At 41.0% G+C, this 18,172-nt stretch overlaps 1 protein-coding gene across 4 annotated transcripts in view; it reads left to right on the top strand.

Moving 5' to 3' along the window:
* The window catches only part of LOC105483959 (FERM domain containing 4B), a 364,588-nt gene that overhangs the window by 178,912 nt on the left and 167,504 nt on the right, over positions 1-18,172 (top strand). Inside the window, exon 1 of one of the 4 annotated variants that reach the window (XM_071092070.1) lies at positions 4,315-6,104. The exons of the other annotated variants lie outside the window; for them this stretch is intronic. Coding sequence (XP_070948171.1) covers positions 6,078-6,104 — 27 coding nt within the window. The 5' untranslated portion in view covers positions 4,315-6,077. Of the gene's footprint in view, positions 1-4,314; positions 6,105-18,172 lie in introns of those variants that run through there. 4 annotated transcript variants of the gene reach the window in all.

The following is an 18,172-nucleotide window of genomic DNA, read 5'->3' as shown; positions in this document are numbered from 1 at the left end:
GAAGACCCTTTTCATTTTTCCAAACACAGAGATGAGACTCAATTTTACAAAGTTTATGTGTGTCACCTAAAAAACTGCACGTCCCTTATGGTAAAACCAAGTCAAAAGTCATGGCCTTCATCCTATGAAACAGATAGAAAAGAAACCCCTACCATGCCTGCTTCTCTCCCTACCTCTTTTCATCTCTGTTTTTCCATTTATGGTTAAGAAAGCAAGAAAATTTGCCTAGCACAAAAGTTTTCCCTCTTTTTCTGTCTAGAGGGGAATATGAGTAATGAACTTTTCCATCAGGTTTGTTTTTCCTGGACATGGTGCACCCCCTCCAGCTGCTAAAACATGTGATCCTGAAGGAGACCTTAAATAAACTTAAATGTTCCTTATCGGTCAGTCCCAGTTTGTACTAAATTATGAATTAATTTTCTGTATTTGGTACTTTTCCTTTTTAAACAGAAGTTCTATTCATTCAAAATATTAGTTGAGAACTTTCCAGGTTCCACATGTTATAGCCCTGAACAAGGCAGAAATGGTCCTGAACCCAATTATTCCTGTGACTGGCTCTTTCCTGACCTCCAGTCTTAATTCAGGAGCTCACTCTCCCCAGACAGCATTCTCCACCCCTCTTTATCATGTCTTCCTGCTTTATTTTCTTCCTAAGTCTTGCTCTTATCTGAAATTACCTCATTTATGAATGAAATTATTTTTTGTTTCATGCCCCCCTCTGGATACCTCTCCTGTTCACCACTGTTCCCCCACCGTCTCAGAAACAAACAAACAAACAAACAAAAAAACAGATTTATTTGGCTTATGGTTCTTGGAGGCTGGAAGTCCAAGAACATGGCACTGGCATCTGGCAGGGTCATCACATGGCTGAAGGCAGAAGGGCACACAGGTTCATAGGAAGAAAGAGGAAAAATGTGGGCTGAACTTATCTTTTATTAGAAACCTACCTCCATGATAACTAATCTACTACTGTAATAATGAATTAATTCATTATCATGTCTTAAAGGTCCCACTTCTTTTTTTGTTTGTTTGTTTGTTTATGAGGCAGGGTCTCACTGTGTCACCCAGGCTGGAGTGTAGAGTGGCACAGTCTTGGCTCATTGCAGCCTCAACCTCCTAGGCTCAAGTGATTCTCCTACTTCAGCCTCCTGAGTATCTGGGACTATAGGCACATGCCATCACACTTGGTTAATTTTTGTGTTTTTTGTAGAGATGGAGTTTCACCATATTGCCCTGGCTGGTCTCAAACTCCTGAACTCAAGCAATCTGTTCTTGGCTTCCCAAACTGCTGGGATTACAGGCATGTGCCCCTGCCCCCCGCCCCCTGATCTGGCCAGTCCCATCTCTTAATACTGTGAGAATGGCAATTAAATTTTAACATGAGTTTTAGCGGGGACATTCAAACCATAGCACAATGCAAAATGAAAATGTGGGATTCCCTGTTCAAAAATGATGAAGAATTGTGAGACAGCAGAACACTAAACCAAGCATGAGGCCCTTCTGAACATTGAATCCTGTGGGTGTACATAGGCCACACACCCAGCTCTGATGTCCAATACCTGATAGGCGTTCAAAACAATAATTACAAAATTATTTTTTTAAATAATTTTTTACAATTATTTTTAATTGTAAAAATTTAAATATTTTTGTAATTTTGTAAAAATAATTACAAAAAAGAAAATTTTTCTTAAATTTGCAATGAATGCAAATTTAAGAAAAATCATCAGGTATCCAAGAAGCTCTGACATACAGATTGATAAAAGATTAAAAACGGAAACCAGCATGTGCGTGAAAGGAATGTGTAATTCCTCAATTGCAGAGTTGACTATGAGGTGACAAATAAAGTGATTACTCTTCTCTTTTTGAGAGATGCCAGGTCCAGGCTGTAAATTTGTCGAAGGTCAGAACCATGGTGTTTTCATCTTTGACTTCCTTGTAAGGCCTCTGCATGTATTTGATGCTCAAGAAATATTTGAGCCGAACTGAACTGTTTCTAGAGGCTGAATTAGAGAAAGATGAGAAGTTATGAGGAAATATTTTTTTCTTTAGTGCGAACCTCACTAAACTTAGGAAGAGATGAGCTGGTCTTAAAGTTTGTCCTCTTACTTTATGACAAATGGTTTAGTTCTATGCCCGGCCATCAGAGTTTTGGAAAACTATAATACATTGCCTCTGTTGCAATTTTATGGTGCGTCTGGCATTCATTCAGTTTGTGAAATGTTCTGTGATGAAAGTGATACTTTTGTGATAAAACGCAAAGCTTCTCTTAAAGATAAAAGTCGGGATCCTGCTTCCACATATTTTTCCTTAAATTGGTGCACATATTTCCCTTGTTCCACCCTCACAGTCAATGAAAGCCGCCACAAAGTCACCAATACATATGTACAAGCTCACCAGTTAGGTGATCATCCAACTGTGTCACAATTTGTATTTTATAGGCACAGTTTCACATAGAAGCTCATATTTCATTTGGACCTATTCCAGGATATAGTTTCATTTTCAGTGGGACTCCTAAACATGGCTCCCCAAGTCTACATTCCCGAATCCCAGGTTAAACCTTGCCTTGTGTCTGACTGCATGGCAGAAGGCATTTGGAAGAACATTTGTTTCAGGTTGGATATAGCATCGGCTTTGCCACTGTCCTGTTCTGGTCTTTGAATGCCAGTTATCTGGGACCCCTTCTGATTTACTGATTGCAAAACTCCTGCCTGATACCCCACTCCTGCAGGAATTATAATTCAGACAATGACATTGGAGTCTGTCTCTCTACAACACTTCTGTCTGGCATGAGGTTTCCTGGTAGTCCCAGACTCTCATCCAAGCAACTTTGTAACTCCAGAACAAACAAAAACAGAGATACTTCTTCTCTGATCCCTATAACTAATGGGTATGGGGTGTATTCGTAAGGGTTCTCTAAAGGGACAGAATTAATAGGATACTATATATAATATATATTATATTGTATGTTATATGTTATATATAATATGTTATATATTATATTATATGTTGTATGTTATATAATATGTTATATATTATATGTTATGTTATATATATTATATATATATAAAAAGGGGAGTTTATTAAGCATTAACTCACATTAACTCACATGATCACAAGGTCCCACAATAGGCTGTCTGCAGGCTGAGGAGCAAGGAGAGCCAATCCGAGTCCCCAAACTGAAGAAATTGGAGTCTGATGTTCGAGGTCAGGAAGCATCCAACATGGGAGAAAAATGTAGGCTGGGAGGCTAGGCCAGTCTTGTCTTTTCACATTTTTCTGCCTACTTTATATTCTAGCCACACTAGCAGCTGATTAGATGGTGCCCACCCAGATCAAGGGTGGGTCTGCCTTTCCCAGCCCACTGACTTAAATGTTAATCTCCTTTGGCAATACCCTCAGAGGCACACCCAGGATCAATACTTGGCATCCTTCAATCCAATCAAGTTGACGCTAAGTATTAACCACACATTGGGGTAGAGTGATTTTATTGGTCAGTCTGGAATCACATATTCATCCTCTTTATATGGGGATATGGGGTTCCCCCCAACCCCCAGTTATTTGGATAGTGTCCCCATAGAAAAGCAGGGATCCTGTTTCCTAATTTTTTTTTTTTTTTTTTGAGACGGAGTCTTGGTCTGTCATCCAGGCTGGAGTGCAGTGGCGCGATCTCGGCTCACTGCAACCTCTGTCTCCCAGGTTGAAGCAATTCTCCTGCCTCAGCCTCCCAAGTAGCTGGGAAGACAGGCATGTGCCACCACACCTGGCTAATTTTTGTATTTTTAGTAGAGACGGGGTTACGCCATGTTGGCCAGGCTGGTCTCAAACTCCTTACCTCAGGTGATCCACCCACCTCAGCCTCCCAAAGTGCTGAGATTACAGGCGTGAGACACTGCGCCTGGCCTCCTAATTTTAATACTCCTGATAGACTCCCATCTCTATGTGTTCTCACACCATAACCTGAGCTTGCCCAGCCTCCTCCCGAATTTGATCTGTCAACCTTCACCTGGCCCTCAAGCTGCCCTGGCCTCCTGGTTTTAGCCTTGCCTAATCTAGCCCATCTTGCTGCTGAAACTGGCTATCAAAATTCTGATTGTCCTTCAACAGTGAAAACATTTTTACCATATAATCAGAAATGTCCCACTAGTTCTCTCAGTTGACTCTCCAGCCCAGTAAGAAAAGGTACCATGTATTGAGTTTTTACTGTTATATGTTAACAAATAGAAGGTTCTCTCAAATAAAGTACTATAATAATTCCCCACCTTCCCAACGAGAAGACTCAGAGCAAATGTTTTGGGTTAACCTATATAAAAGTTTAGAAATGTATATGAAATACTAGAAAATTTACTCCTTATAGTAGGAGTGTCATAACACTTTTTATGCAGATTAATAACTGGAGTGATTTCTTTCTTGATTGAATAATTTTATTCAACTTCTTCACGTGCATCTGTGTGCTGGCACTGAAACAAAAGTCTTCTTTGAGTCATCCTTGTATCACAGCACAGCATCTCCACTTCTGCCCAAGTTGTTTGAGCTATATAGCACTTCTTCAGTCTCCATATGTGATACTTTTCTGGGAATATCATTGACCAGCATTTTTTTTTCCTTTTTCCATTTATCCTATAAGTATATATGCATGAAATAATGTTTAAGTAACTTGTTTCTTCTAACATCCAACCCCTCCAATTGGGAGGTCACGTGCTCACAAATAATTACTAAATCTGTATTAAAGGTTTTGCCTTTTCTCACCTTTTCTACTGATATCATCAAGTGATTTCTATTTTCATCCAAATTTGGCATTGACTGAAGTTGTTACAGGCTGCCGTGTCTTCCCCAGACAATATATTGTGGTCATAGTAATTAGAGTCTTTGCAAGGATTTGAAGATAAAGCTGCTCCCTGGTTTCTGAGGGATTAACATTTTGTGGGGGTAAAGGGAGGTACCCCACCCTGTATTTAGATACTTGTGGTATCTCCCAGGCAAATTCTTTGAGCTTTCCATGAACTATCTCTTTTAATTCCCCCAGCACTCCTGAAGGATATCAGGATTTTTATCTCCTTTTTACAAAGGAGGGAACCAATTCTCAGAAAGATCAAGTAACTTTCCCACGGATATATACAGCTGTAAAACACCAGGTTTCTCTGACTCTAGAGAGTCTTAGAGACTTAGTCTTATGGTTTGTTCTTAACCGTACCATACTCTTGAGCAAAATTCCAGACTGTTCCTTTTTTCAGGTGGGAGGAGCATGATACCCTGTCACAAGCTTTTACTTAATCATTCTTTTTTTTTAAAAAAAGTAAATTTATTATTTTTCCTATATTCTATATGTTTTTCTCTCTTCCTTCAAGCATAATGTATTTTAATTATTTCCTATTCACTGAATGACTTTAATAGTAATGATTTCATTAAATGCAAATGGTGAAATGAATCTTTTCTGAGACCACATCACTCTGCCAAGATTTTCTGTTGTGGCTGGCATCTCCGATTAATTTTACTAAGGTTGTTCCATGGAATTCTGAGTTTCTTTCTGAGTGGAAAAGCTGTTGACATCAACTGGCTGTGAGTAGCAAAGTTGAGTTAAATATTATTTTTATTTATATTCATTAAATTCCCAGCCTCATCCAGAACAAGCGTAGAACGAAGAGCCGAAATTGAAGTTTAGATTTGTACATGGCATTGCCTGTCTCTGAATAATTACCCAAACTAAAGCTTGCATTATCCATGAAGTTTAGAAAACAGTAGATGACATTTCATCATGTTTTAAATGTGTAGTAAAGAAAGCCTTTGAGTGGCCAAAAGAAATAGCAGAAGTTTTTCAGTTGTTTTTATTTTCCCATTTCTCCCGTGACTCATATTGAAAGGCTTTTGTTTCTAATCAAAGCAACAAACAGTATGGTCATTTCCTTGAGATTATATGGCAGCGGAAGGCGTCGGGGGTTTTTAAGTTCCTACTTCCACTGGTTTGTAGTTGGAGAAAATGCAAGCACATGCGCGCACGCGCGCACACACACAGCACACAAGTCACACAAGTGCTTAATACGTGTGTCTTTTGCCTTAAGCACTGTCTTCAGTTCCTTTAAATGAGCCGAGGTCATGATGGTTCAGAGGTAAGAATGATTTTTTTATGATCTTCCAACTGCAGACTGTGTAACGGTGCTTCTTCAGCTTTAACTGGCATTTCATAGCAAAGTCTTGGGCAGATTTTAATATTGTACTGGGGGTGGACTAATCTAAGAACTAACATTGCAGAACCCAACTTGCAGAAAAGGAAATTACAAGAAGTGTTTATCTTCACTCTTTTGAAGGAATTACTTTTTCCAAAACGGAGTTGGATGTGCTCTGTTTGATACCTAAGTGAAGATGGTCCTTAAAGACGCCCATCGTCCAGAGCGTTTTCCTGTCATTGTTTTAATGCTATCTTTGCTCCTTTAAAGGTCGTGAAAGGCTGATTTCTTATTTTGCTTTAGAACTTTGGCAAATATGAAGTATGTAATTCCACCTCATCACCCTTTCTTCTGCTCCCACCACTCTCTCCTTTTTTCTACTTTTTCTTTTTTTTTTAATTTTAAGAACTTGAGTTTCTTTATGGATGTAGAAAAGACAGAGAGAGGGCAGGAACTGTGTCAGTAAGCAGCACAAAAATGCTCTTTGATTTATAATTGTTCATCGTTTCATCAGCAAGATGTGTTTGGGGCCTTCCCTGTTTTTGTGAACACTTGGCAACAAAAATTCTGTGGTGTCCTAGAGCTCATTAGCAGCCCCTCTGAAAGGATCCTTTGATGTGGGTCCCTGTTTTGCCTCCAGAAAGAAGAAGGAAAATTGAATTTTGTCCTCCAGTCTAGTTTGTGGTGAGGATTCTATGTGATCAGAATTCAGCAGCTCAAGATAGAAACCTCGGAAATGCCATTTTTGGGGATGGCTTCCAATTAATTAATAAAACTTTTATGATTTGTCAGAGGAAGTCCTACATCCTTATTAAAGGGAAGGCTTTTTTTCTTTCCTGCCTTGTAATGTGGTTATGGTAAACTCATTAAGTCCAACTCCATGTGGCCATTTTTCTTCCCTGATGGGTAGATGTTGATGGTGGAGGGGAGGAATATCTGGGTAAAAAACAAAGGAAATTATCTCATCCAGTAGACTGCAAAACTCTCGGGGATAGAAGGAAGTCTGTAGAGGAAGTGGGTAGGATTGGGTAGAGAAGAGAAAAGTCAAAGAAATTAAATATATCACAATAGGAACTGGAATAGCACCCTTTTGCCATAATATAACAACATAATAGTGTAGCCTTAGAAATGAGTCCATTATCTCTAAATCAGTCCTATCTAAAGGTATCCAATATCTGAAGAAATGGAAAAGAATGTAATCTTATCCAAATGCAGTCCTGTTACCTGGATTCTAAGTGGTATTATGGTGACCTAAAGCCTCATTAGAAATGATCCTGTTCTTAAGATTCAGGCCATAGAACCTCCTGAGAAGTAAGACTATCTAGTTATGCAGCCCTTTCAGGGCTCAGAAATTACAGCTCTTAGCAGAGGGTCTAAAATATTCCCAGACATACCACGTTCCACTCCAGAGCATACTCTGTGTGTTCCACTGTGTTCAGTCCTACATTTGGAGTATGCAGGGAAGTTGTTACTACTAGAATGGAGGTTCCTGCAGACAGGTAGAGATGTGGAGAGAATTCCCAGTAACTATCAGGAGGCAGGGTGATGGGTGGTGGACAAATTTTATTGGCTGAGCAGAATTGTTAGATATATTTATGCCATGGAACATTTCCAGAAGAAACCTTGTAAGTCACTTTGTCCAATCTCCTCATTCTGTTACTGAAGAGATTAAAATCCAGAGAAGATGAGGAATTTTTCTAAGACTTCCTATCCCATTAGGGGCAGGGCACAGCCTGGATTCTGGATCTCCTGAGTTCCAAATCTATGCTCTGTCCACCCTTTGTCTTTTCTGGGCCAGAGGATGATTTTGCCTAATTTCCAGCATCTCTGAATTTCATGCAGCAAGAATTTCTTTTCATGGGTGCGTGCATCTTGGCATAGAAAGGTGAGAGCTGCATCCAAATGAGATTCTGCTTTCTGTTCTGCATGGCTTCCAATTGCTAGCAGAAGCCTGTGCACAGGTGCACAAAAGACCCCAGGAAAAGAACTATATGTCTTGTCTCTTATCACAAAAAGCTATAGTGCTAGGTAAAACCATAATAAAACACTTTCTCTTTGTTTCAAAAATATTGTGACAACCTGAAAATCTTAGTGAGTTCTCAGCCGAGGCCTGTCTTGGGATCATAATTCAAGTATGAGTCCCTGAGGTAGATTCTGTCAAGCTCCAATTAAGACTTTTTTCTCGCTTAATGTTGGAAAACTAGAAACATTTTTAAATGCAATATTTTCCTAAACTGGAAAAGTAAACCTGAGTACAGGTAAACTATACATTAATATATGTTTATGTGATTTGGCAACGTTGAACAATCAATTTATTATTCCAATAATAGCAATCTAAGAAAAGGAAGGTGTTGGGCATATTCCCTGTATACTTCACATGCTTTTTTTCTTCCCCCACTTAGAGGAAGCTTTTGTAGATGGGGCTGTAAAGGTATGCACACTTCTGTTGTCTTGTATTGGTTTATTTTCTCCTTTGGTTTTCTTTTCTTCTTTCCTTGTAAATTGAAATGAACAATTCTGCAGACGTTGTACTTACTCTTTCAGGAACACATTTTTATACTATCATTTCTATTAGGTGTTTCTAGATTCAGGTTTTCTAGTCAGGAGGGACAGTAGTCCAGAAGCTGGTCTTCTATAAAGGAGAATCTTTATCCTATACAACAGTATGGTGCAGCTGAAAAGCCCAGTAGACAAGAGAGAGAGAATTGGACTCCAGGTCTAACTCTGCCACTTACTGACAAGCTATGTGGTCTTGGGAGCTAATTTTTCCTATTCAGTCCTCGGAATCCACATTGATGAGTGAAGGGATTAGACTAATGCTGAGGCTATTTTTCAGCTTAGAAATGCTCTGTAACTCCTAATTATTTGTAGTCATTTCCCTATTACCCAAATATATTATAGCTCTCTCTGTCTTCTGTTTACCTCCATCTCTCTCCCTCTTTCCCTTCCTTTCCTCCCTCCTTCTCTCCTTTTTCTCCCCCTTCTTTCTTCCTTTCCACTGATATTCTCCTTTTCACATAGAAAGAAATTCAGGGCACAGGCTAAAATGGCCCAGATGCCTGTAGAGCCACTGGCAGTATATGGGTAGGGACAAACTAAGTAAGGCAAGGTTGAAAATGGAGAAATTACTCATGCCACTAATTGGAGTCAGACATTGAGATGCTGTCTAGGAAGAAATCAGGATCTTTGGTAATGGATGCAACTCTTAGATTGAAATTTGACACTGGCCCTTGGATTCCAAATTATTCAAAAGTCAACACATATTCTCTGGGTATGTACTGCACCAGCAATGTGTCAGACTTGGGCTTACAGAGGTGAATAAGAGGCAGCCACTATACTTATGAGGCCATGACCAGCTGGGGAATATAAATAGGAATTCTCCAGTGACTCTCTGTAGCTCCTACAAGCTTGACTTTTAGTTCATTTGCAACTCATTCTTGGGGAGTATAGAAACTGTTAAGACGAGCCGGGTGTGGTGGCTCATGCCTGTAATCCCAGCACTTTGGGAGGCTGAGGCGGCCAGATCACTTGAGACCAGGAGTTTGATACCAGCCTGGCCAATGTGGTGAGACACCGTCTCTATTAAAACTACAAAAATTAGCCGGGCATCGTGGCACGCACCTGTAATCCCAGCTACTCGGGAGGCTGAGGCAGGAGAATTGCTTGAACCCAGGAGGCGGAGGTTGCAGTGAGCCAGGATCGCCCCACTGCCCTTCAGCCTGGGTGACAGAGCGAGACCCTGTCTCAAAAAAAAAAAAGGTGTTAAGACAAAATGGCTGTAAGTAGTGGAGTTTAATTAATATGATTTTTAGGTCAAGAGATTAAATTGACAGGGGTATATCCAGGTAAGAATTGAATAATGTGAACTAAGACAAACAAACAGTGACCCTAAAGCATTCAGGAGTCCACGTTTAAAAATTCTGTTTTTGATAGGCTCTATCCACACTAAACAGACAAAGAGAGGAAGTGTCCAGAGTGGAGTGTTAGCATGAGGCTTTGCATGTAAATCCTACTTTGTCATTTACAAACTGAGTGACCTCCCCTCTGGGCTTCTGATGGGGGTAATTAAAACTACCTTTTCAGCCTAATGCAGTGGCTCATGCCTTCAATTCCAGCACTTTGGAGATTGAGACAGGAAGATCACTTGAGGCCAGGAGGTCAAAACCAGCCTGGGCAACATAGCAAGACCCTATCTCTACAAAATTTTTAAAAATTAGGCAGGTGTGGTGGTGTGCCTCTGTAGTCCCAGCAACTCAGGAAGTTGAAGCAGGAGGATCGCTTGATCCCAGGAGTTCGAGGCTGAAGTGAGCTGTGGATTGTGCCACTGCACTCCAGCCTGGGTGACAGAGCAAGACCCTGTCTCTAAAAATAAAATAAAATATTTTAAAACTACCTTTTAACAAATCTCTCCCTATCCCTTCTTCCCCCACCCTTCCTAGCCTCTAGTATTTGTTAAAGGATGCAAAATTACAGCTAGACAGGAGGAATAAGTTCTAGTGTTCTATAGCACTATAGGGTGACTGTAGTTAGCACTAATATATAGTTTCAAATAGGAGGATATTGAATGTTCCCAACATAAAGAAATGATAAATGTTTGAAATGATGGGTATACTAATTACCCTGATCTAATCACTATAGATGATATAGACTATTATCAATTTAGAATTAAAACTACATCTACATTTTAATGTTATTGAGGGGGTTAGAGCTAGCATCTGGCACTGAAGTACCTAATAAGTGGCAGTTACTTTTGTTTAATAATATTATCATACAACTATCCCAAATACGGCAAATGATGACAGTGGTGTCATAAAAATATTTAGACAGGATCAGAAGATTGAGTGTACAAAGTAATGAATGGGTAATCTTTTTTCAGGGCCTGTAATGTTCATAATAATATAAATAGAAACCAGTTATTCATTAGCCCACATCCGAATCTCTCTGCATCTTGACAGTGTCTGGATATCCCATCGGCGTTCTGTCATTTGGACACATGAGATCACTTGACTCTGCACTTTGTCTGAATTTCACTGGGCAAAAGTTCACAAATAAGTAATCACAGTATGTCCATTGCAGACTTTGGTCTTGCCTTCAGGTCAAGTGTTCATCTTTTTAAGGACCTGTTTCTCAATCACTTTAAGGACATGGACCGAATACAAATCTGGGTCCAGGAAGTTATAAAAAGTCTTCCTGGAAAGATTCTCATTAACATATTTTGCTTATGTTTATGGGGGGAAGTATTTGCAAGCTTCTCTAATGTCATTAGTAGACCTGAGAGAGGTCACAGCTTAAGAACTACAGCCCTAAGTGAGCTGTGTGTATCTTTCAGAGAAATGGTGAGAAACTATTTGGCCTTTGTGTGTGATGCCTGTCTTAGTCCATTTTGTGCTGCTACAACAGAGTAACTGCAACTCAGTAATTTATAAAGAGCAGAAATTTATTTTTCACAGTGTGAGGCTGGGACATCTAAGATCAAGGGGCTGGCACTCAATTTGTTAAGGGCCATCTTGCTATATTCTCACATGGCAAAAGGCGAAAAGGCAAGCTTGCCAAATGCTTCATGAAGTCTATTTTATAAGGGCTTTAATCCCATTAAGTAGAGAGAGCAACCTTCAAGGCTTAATCACCTCCTAAAGGCCCTGCCTCTTAATACTACAGACATTGGCAACACCTGAATTTTGGAGGGACTACGAATCATAGCAATGCCCAAGAAACAAGGTTTTCTGGAACTCTTTAGCATCTAACTGTATTTGAGCCTGCCAGAAGTGTGGCGTCCTGTAATTGACATGGGCTCTATGGAAGGTATTTAGAATGTAAGAGCAAGCTTTGCCACCTCCACTCCTGCAGCTATTTATACTGTTCCTCTGGGAGCAGGAATCATACCTTTAGCAACACCAGGTGCAGAGAAGGCAGATTCCCTCTTGGTATTTGGCCTTGTGTTGAGTTGAGAGTGAGGTCATTCTAGTGGGACCTGAAAGTAATTGCTGTATTCACCATTAGAACAGTCATCTGGCTTTAGGGGATTCATCTGTAAATCTGCAGAGATTTTTTTTTTCAGTAACCGCTGCATTTGAGTTGGAAGAATAGGAGGTTGTTCGTGGTAACTGCACATCTCCTAGTGCCCACCTTGAGATGCAAACAGCCCTCTTCATTAGAACAAGGACTGAGGTCCAAGGAGCCTCACTCGTCTTGCTTTACAGTATTCTTTTTTCCTTCTTTTTGAAAGAAACCATTGATCAATCAGTGATCTTTTAACTACTATGTATGAAAAAGAGTGCCATGGTGTCTTCCCAATTTTTGTAAAATGAATATGCAACTCCATTTTTTATTTTTTTATTTTATATGCAACTCCATTTTTAAATTATTTTTCGCAACTCCATTTTTTTTATTTTGCGACTCCATTTTTTATTTATTTTTTATTGAGTAGCCTCTTTTGCAAAGTGCATGCTATAAGCTGAGAGTACAGTGGTTAGCAAGACAAAGTACCTAGAGGCAGACATTAAATAACAAAATACATCATTATTTAAACACAATTGTGAAAACTGATGCAACAAAGAAGTATAGAGAACTAAAAGACAATTAAGCTCATAGTAAGAGCTATGGAACCCAAAACTATTCGAAACACTCTGTGCGCATCAGCTCACTTAAACCTCATACTGTGTTACCTCCGTGATGCAGATCAGGAAACCAGGTAACAAAGAGATGAAGTCGTCTGCCCATGGTGGTGACACTGGCAAAGCATCTAAGCCATGATTTGAACCCTGGGTGGTCTGACTGCAGGATCTTCACCCATAACCACCGCACGACGGCTCCTATGAAAACATGACTTTTAGAACAAGATCACATCCTTTGCAAAAACATCGATGGAGCTGGAGGCCATTATCCTTAGCCAATTAATGCAGAAAACCAAATATCATATGTTCTCACTTATAAGTGGGAGCTAAATAATGAGAACACAGGACACAAAGAGGGGAACAACAGACACCAAGGCAAGGGTAAAGGGTGGGAGGAGGGAGAGTATCAGAAAAAATAACCATCAGGTACTGTACTATATGCTTAGTACCTGTGTGATGAAATCATCTGTACACTAAACCCCCATGATGTGAGTTTACCTTTATAACAAACCTGTACATGTACCCCTGAGCCTAAAAGTTTAACAAAAATAAAAAACAGAAATAATGACTTTTAATCTATGTTTTTAGAGATGAGTTGGGTTAGTCAGGCACTTTCCCCACCCCCTCATGCCTTGAGCTAGAAAGGAGATCTTACAGAGGAAGGCAATGTGGCTGGGGCCCAGGGAGTAAGAGGAAATTAACACAAGACCAAGGGAAGAATGGGCAGGAACCACCCAGTGCAGGGCTTGGTAGGCCGCCTCGGGGATGGGAGCTTTTTTCTGATTGAATTAGGTTCAATCAGAACCTAATTGGTTGGCTCTGAAGTTAAACTGCCCCGTCAAGAATCCTCTCTCAGGGGGACCTGCATGCCTGTGATATGAAGCCACTGAAGGGTGTTCTCCTGAGCTGGCTGGATAATTTCACATCAATTTAATATTGTGGATGTGGAGAGCAGGCTGCCTGGGGATATTTCATCTGTTTTGCTGACTTGTCCCATGGACGTCTCTCACAAGTCAAAATGTTTTCCGCCTTTTTAGAGGCCTGCGGGACTATATTTGCCTTTTTTGTTTTCATTTTTTTATTATACTTTAAGTTCTGGGATACATTTATTTTTCTTAATGGTTCCTGTAGCTACATCGTTCCTGTGACAGGTTCAGTAATTAATAGTCATCATGGCTAACGCTGAGTGCCAGGCACTGTGCTGGGTGCTTTCCACGAATTCTCCTGTTGCCTTCTCAATTCTGTGGGGCAGATACTGTCATTATCCATATTTTTCAGATAAAGAAACAAACTAAAAGGGATTAAACGAGTTGCCCAGAGTCCCACGGGCTAGTGTCAGAGTTAGGTCTCGCACACAGGTTTTCCTGATTCCAAAGTCTGTGCTTGACTCTCCACTGTCGCCTCCCCACATGTGGAACTTCTTATTTTATGGATGCAAAAACTGTCCAAAGTTAATGATAGAACTGATTATAAAACTCAGGTTTGACATTAAGTTTCACTTTCTAGGCCAATAGTTAAATCTCATAAGAAAAAAAAAAATAAAGAAAATGAAAGGAAACTGAACAGAACACCAGGACCTTCACCATGACCTGAAGCAGGCTTGCAAACATGTTACACTTTTACCAGCCCACAGACCAGCTGAGTCAGTCACACTGGCATAAATAGAGGAATCTAAAGCAAATGGCAGCGGGTGTGTAGGGATCTGTGCTTGGATATTAACCCATGAGGAGTCTGGGAGAGAGAACAAAGGGGCAGAAGAGAATAGTTTTAATAGGTATTGGGTGCTTACTATGTGCCAGGCACTGTGCTAAGTTATTTATAGCTATTCACTAATTTGGTTTTATTGGTGTTTTTTGTTTTTTAGCTTTTATTTTAGTTTCAGGAGTACATGTTCAGGTTGGTTCTGTAGATAAATTGGGTGTCATGGGGGTTTGGTGTACATACTATTTTGTTACTCAGGTAATAAACATAGTACTCAATAGATAGATTTTTGATCCTCACCCTCCTCCTACCCTCCACCCTCAAGTAGGCCTTGGTGTCTGTTGTTCCCTTCTTTGTGTCCATGTGTACTCAATGTTTAGCTCCCACCTACAGGTGAGAACATGCAGTGTTTGGGTTTCTGTGCCTTTATTAGTTTGCTTATGATAATGACCTCCAACTCCACTCATGTTATTGGAAAGGACATTATCTCACTTTTTTATGGCTGCGTAGTATTCCATGGTATATATGTGACACACTTTCTTTATCTGTTCTACCATTAATGGGCATTTAGGTTGATTTCATGTCTTTGCCATTGTGTTTGTTTGTTTTTGTTTTTTGAGACAGTCTCACTCTGTTTCCCAGGCTGGAATGCAGTGGCATGATCTTGGCTCACTGCAACCTCTGCCTCCCGGGTTCAAGCAATTCTGCCTCAGCCTCCAACAGTAGCTGGGATTACAGTGATGTGCCACCACGCCTGGCTAATTTTTTTGTACTTTTAGCAGAGACTGGGTTTCTCCATGTTGGCCAGGCTGGTCTCGAACTCCTGACCTCATGTGATCCACCCACTTCAGCCTCCCAAAGTGCTGGGATTACAGGAGTGAGCCACCACACCCGGCCAAGCCATTGTGGGTATTCACTCATTTGATCCTCACAGCAACCTTATGAAGTTGGTCATGTTTGCATGCCCATTTTACAGATGAGTACCAGTGCAAAAAGCCTTTTGGATTATTTCTCATTCTTCCATTTTTGCTTCACCCACTCCAGTCTGGTCTCCTCACAGTAAGCAGACTTATCCTTTATAAATAGCCCCAGATTATCTTCTCCATGCCGAAAAGCCTCCATTGGCTTTTTGCTGCATTTGAAACAAACTGTATACTTCTTACTATGGCCTACAATGCAGTGCATGAATCTAGCCCAGTGGTTTCAGACTTCAGCAGGCGTGAGAGTGACCTGGAAGGCTGTGAACACACAGATTGCCGGGTGCCGCTCTGTATTCCTAACAGGCTCCAGTTGATGCTGCTGTCAGTCCTAAGACTACACTTCAAGAACCACTGATGAGCCCCTCATTAACTCTAAGCTTGTCTCTTGTTCTCTCCCTCTTGGTGACCAAGCTCCAGCCACATTTGTTGCCTTTTCTTTTTCTTCTTATATTGTGCATTCTCCATAGGGTGACTTCACCCCCAAGGGAAGTTGTAATTGGTTTTTGAGGGGTAAAGAAAATCTTCGGTATTAAAATTTCAGCCCTTCAAAACTCAGTTCTCAGCGGGGTGTGGTGGCTCACACCTATAATCCCAGCACTTTGGGATGCTGAGGTGGGCAGATCACTTGAGGTCAGGAGTTCAAAACCAGCCTGGCCAATGTGGTGAAACCCTGTCTCCACTAAAAATATAAAAATTATCTGGGCATGGTGGCATGCACCTGTAATCCCAGCTACTCAGGAGACTGAGGCAGGAGAATCACCTGAACCTAGGAGGTGGAGGTTGCAGTGAGCTGAGATCGCAGCCTGGGTGACAGAGTGAGACTCTGTCTCAAAAAACAAAAAACAAAAAAACCACAAGTCTGTCCTGCCCAGCAGATAAGATATAAAGTATATCTGTGGTATTAACATTTCATGGGGGAGGAAGGTATTGGGGGGAAAAAGTGCCTAGAAAGGCTCCTTAAGAGTGCAGTTATGGGGCCAGGTGCAGTGGTTCATGCCTGTAATCCCAACACTTTGGGAAGCCGAAGTGGGCAGATCACAAGGATGCAAAAATTAGCCGGGCATGGTGTTGCGTGCCTGTAATCCCAGCTACTCAGGAGGCTGAGGCAGGAGAATTGCTTGAACCTGGGAGGCAGAGGTTGCAGTGAGCCGAGATCACGCCACTGCACTCCAGCCTGAGCAACAGAGCAAGACTCCATCTCGGGGAAAAAAAAAGTGCACTAATGAAAAAAAAAAAATTATGCAACAATGTCTTAACCCAAGTATGTTCTGCCTCAGGGCCTTTGCACTTGTTGACCTCTGTCTGTAACATGCTTTTATCAGATCTGCCAAGGCTGAATCCTCATCATTGCTATTTCTGACTAAATGTTGCCTCCTCAAATAGCCCTTTCCTAACTGCTTTATTTATAGCATTTTAGAGAGTGTCTCACTCTGTCACCCAAGCTGGAGTGCAGCGGTGTGACCATAGCTCATAGCTCAGGGCATAACTCATAGCTCACTGTAGCCTCAAACTCCCGGGCTCAAGCGATCCTTCTTCCTCGGCCTCCAAAAGTGCTGGAATTACAGGTGTGAACCACTGACCCAGCCTGCTCTGTCTAAAATAACAACTCTCCCCATCACATTAGTCTGTATTCTCATTTTCATGGTACTTAACACGATCTGAAATCACCCTGTATGTTGCTTGATTTGCTTGTTTCCTGGCTTTCTCCTTTGCTGGCAAGTCTTTGAGAGAGGAGCACTTGACTCTCTGGCTTGTGTCACTGTTGAGTCCCCAGAGCCTATTATAAACTCTGGAACACAATAAGAGCTTGATGAATATTTGTGAATATGTGAATGGATGCTAATTACACAGTGGATAAAGCAGTGGAGCTAAGATTTGGACTCAGGTGCTCAGACTTCAAATCCCCTATTTAGCAACTACTGAAACCCAGGGGTCATTGAATGGAAGGCACCCAGCAGGAAGAATGCTGTCACAGTTAACTGGGCCTACAGAGGACAGTGCTTAACCTCTGAGTTATACAAAAGGCACAGTGAAGAAGCAAAATTTTCCCCCTAAATTCCCCAGATCATTTAATTTCAGTCCCACATTGTATTTTTTTTAATTTTTTTTTTTTTTTTGTAGAGATAGGGTTTCACCATGTTGTCCAGGCTGGACTTGAACTCCTGGCCTCAAGCAATCCGCCCACCTCCGCCTCCCAAAGTGCTGGGATTTATAGGCATGAACCACCGCACCTGGCCTCCCCATCATTTTATTTTCTCCCATGGCTATCACCACCAGGAGGAAGAGAGGGAGGGGGACCTCAGTGGTGATTTTATGCTAAGGATTATGGGTAACATCATCCCCCCATTTTACAAATGAGACTGGGGTTCAAAAAGCTTAGTTAAGTGTCTAAGGCCACAGAGTCAGTGATTAAAGAGGATGTGAAGCCAGCCTGCTCTGTCTTCTTCTGGAGCCTCTCCTTGAGGCTGACACACCTGATCATAGCCTCATTATCTTAAGAGTGTTAGCCATATCCAGTGGCCAGCACGCTCTAGACACTTCTGTTATTGTAGAGAGACCTGTTAGAGATGGATGCAAGAGATTTTCCCTTTTTTAGCCTTGCCTCTGCTGTCTTGGGAAAGTGGGAAGTTTGCTTTAAATGACATATCTCATGATCTGTAAATAAAAGAAAAATAATTTCTGGTCACTTCAATTATGGCATAAGATTCAATTATCT

Source organism: Macaca nemestrina, chromosome 2, assembly GCF_043159975.1.
Source record: "Macaca nemestrina isolate mMacNem1 chromosome 2, mMacNem.hap1, whole genome shotgun sequence".
In the NCBI taxonomy this organism is placed as follows: domain Eukaryota; kingdom Metazoa; phylum Chordata; class Mammalia; order Primates; family Cercopithecidae; genus Macaca; species Macaca nemestrina.
This window is presented reverse-complemented; position numbering and strand designations above follow the sequence as displayed.